Source organism: Nematolebias whitei, chromosome 1 (assembly GCF_014905685.2).
Source record: "Nematolebias whitei isolate Nwh7 chromosome 1, NemWhi1, whole genome shotgun sequence".
In the NCBI taxonomy this organism is placed as follows: Eukaryota; Metazoa; Chordata; class Actinopteri; order Cyprinodontiformes; family Rivulidae; genus Nematolebias; species Nematolebias whitei.
Genome location: NC_056498.1, coordinates 81,812,623 through 81,814,630, shown reverse-complemented (window position 1 = coordinate 81,814,630; position 2,008 = coordinate 81,812,623). Strand labels below are relative to the sequence as shown.

Sequence of the window (2,008 nt, the reverse complement as noted above, 5' to 3'; positions counted from 1 at the left end):
TGATGGATGGATGGATGAAGGATGGATGGATGATGGATGGATGGATGATGGATGGATGGATGATGGATGGATGGATGAATGGATGGATGATGGATGGATGGATGGAAGGATGGATGGATGGAAGGATGGATGATAGATGGATGGATGATGGATGGATGGATGATGGATGGATGGATGATGGATGGATGGATGATGGATGGATGATGGATGGATGGATGATGGATGGATGGATGGATGATGGATAGATGGATGGATGGATGGATGGATGATGGATGGATGGATGATGGATGGATGCTCCATGGTTGATCTTTTAGTAGTACATATGATTGCTGTGGTCTTTTGTTCTAGCCCACACCTGTCCGTCATTGTGCAGCTGCAGGACTTTGAGCAAAGTGGAGATGTGATGATGCTGCTTTACTACAGAAGCTGCACTTTAACCTGAAACATTTCAAACAGTTTTAGCTGATAAAGCACGAATTTTATATCAATTATAAAATACATTATTTGCTCAAATTTTGTTTTTCCTGCCAAAATTCCACAGAGCATGTTCTGGTCCTTCACCTGAAAGACCTCCACACAGGCTGCACGTGGAGGAAGTTGCAGCACTGAAGTGATCACGTGACCTGTAGCCCTGATTTCTAAAACTGATGGTTTTACAACCATCGGTGCTGCGACTGCTTCTCCTCGAGTTTCTGTGTCCACCATCATGGTTCCATGTGGTGGAGCCAACAAACTCACTTTTGAGAAGTGATGCTGAAAGGATGGAGAGAGAGAGAGGAGGAGAGGAGTGACAGAAGGAAGAAGCGGGATGCGCGTCATTCCAACACGCAATGGGGCTGGGTGTCCAAACACTCAGTGCCAAAGGTTTCCTGGTTCTTTGGACCTTCAGTTGTTCCATCATGTGTGTAATGATAAACATAATAAGCTAAATGATTAATTTCTTCTTTTCCACTCTGAGTTGTGTTTACTCCTCTGCTTGAAGTCTCACTGACTGGAAATAAAATGGTTCTTCAGTGAAACTGTTGAATTATTATTAAAAACGAGCTGAAGTCAATAAAACATTAAAGTCTTATTAAACGTGTTTGTTTGGACGTGATTCGCTCCAGAACCCTCAGTGGACTCCTGCAGAACCCGCATTTCATGTGCGTGCAACAGAGCGTCCGGAGCGCGCATCGTGACGTTACTCGCACGCAGCCCCCATTCTGAAATGAGGGCTGCGCGCTCCCGCATCAGTTGTGAGCGCGCTCGAGGGGCTGCGGTCCATTGACGGTTCGGTCTCCCTGACAGCAGCATCAGGCGGCTGGAAAACAAGTCGGTACCGCCTCGCCCCGCAGCCAGCGGACCGAACCGAGACATCCCCCACCCCCGACCCCCTCCCCGAAGCTGCCCCCAGGGACCCCCACCCCCCTCCCTCCGGTCTGCCGGCCCACCAGGACGGAACCGAAACCCCATCATCCCGACTGACCGCTGGAGGAATGGACTCCCCGTAAGACGGAGGCGGTGGGGAGGGGGGTGGGGGGAGAAGACAGCGGAGCAGCAGGCGGGGGGGCAAGGCTGGCAGAGCAGGAACTGAAGGAACCGAAGCGCTAAGGCCACATCCAGCTGCTGCAGCAGGGTGCCCCCCCTCCTCCCTCCCACCGCCATGGAAACTCCACCCGTGGAACATGTCGTGATCCGTGGGCTCCTCCAGCGGCTTTTCTGTCCGTGAGCACAGCGAGAGGTGGGGGGGAGAGGAAAGTGGGGGTGGCAGGGAAGATGTTCGCTTCGGTGGGCCCTCGGGGTGGCGCGCGCCCCCCCGTGGCCCCGGCCATCCCGGAACCGGACCTGAGCCATCTGACGGAGGAGGAGAGGAGCATCATCATGGCTGTTCTGGCTCGGCAGCGGGAGGAGGAGGCGAAGGATGAGGCCGTCCTAAAGTAAGGGAGTGTGTTTGTGTGTGTGTGTGTGTGTGTGTGTGTGTGTGTGTGTGTGTGTGTGTGTGTGTGTGTGTGTGTGCGTGTGTGGTAGT

At 53.0% G+C, this 2,008-nt stretch overlaps 1 protein-coding gene across 1 annotated transcript in view; it reads left to right on the top strand.

Moving 5' to 3' along the window:
* Positions 1 to 1,706: 1,706 nt before the first annotated feature.
* LOC119413702 (regulating synaptic membrane exocytosis protein 1) overlaps positions 1,707 to 2,008 on the top strand; it is a 217,355-nt gene continuing 217,053 nt past the window's right edge. The window contains exon 1 of the mRNA XM_037680758.1: positions 1,707 to 1,916. Coding sequence (XP_037536686.1) covers positions 1,756 to 1,916 — 161 coding nt within the window. The 5' untranslated portion in view covers positions 1,707 to 1,755. The remainder of the gene's footprint in view (positions 1,917 to 2,008) is intronic.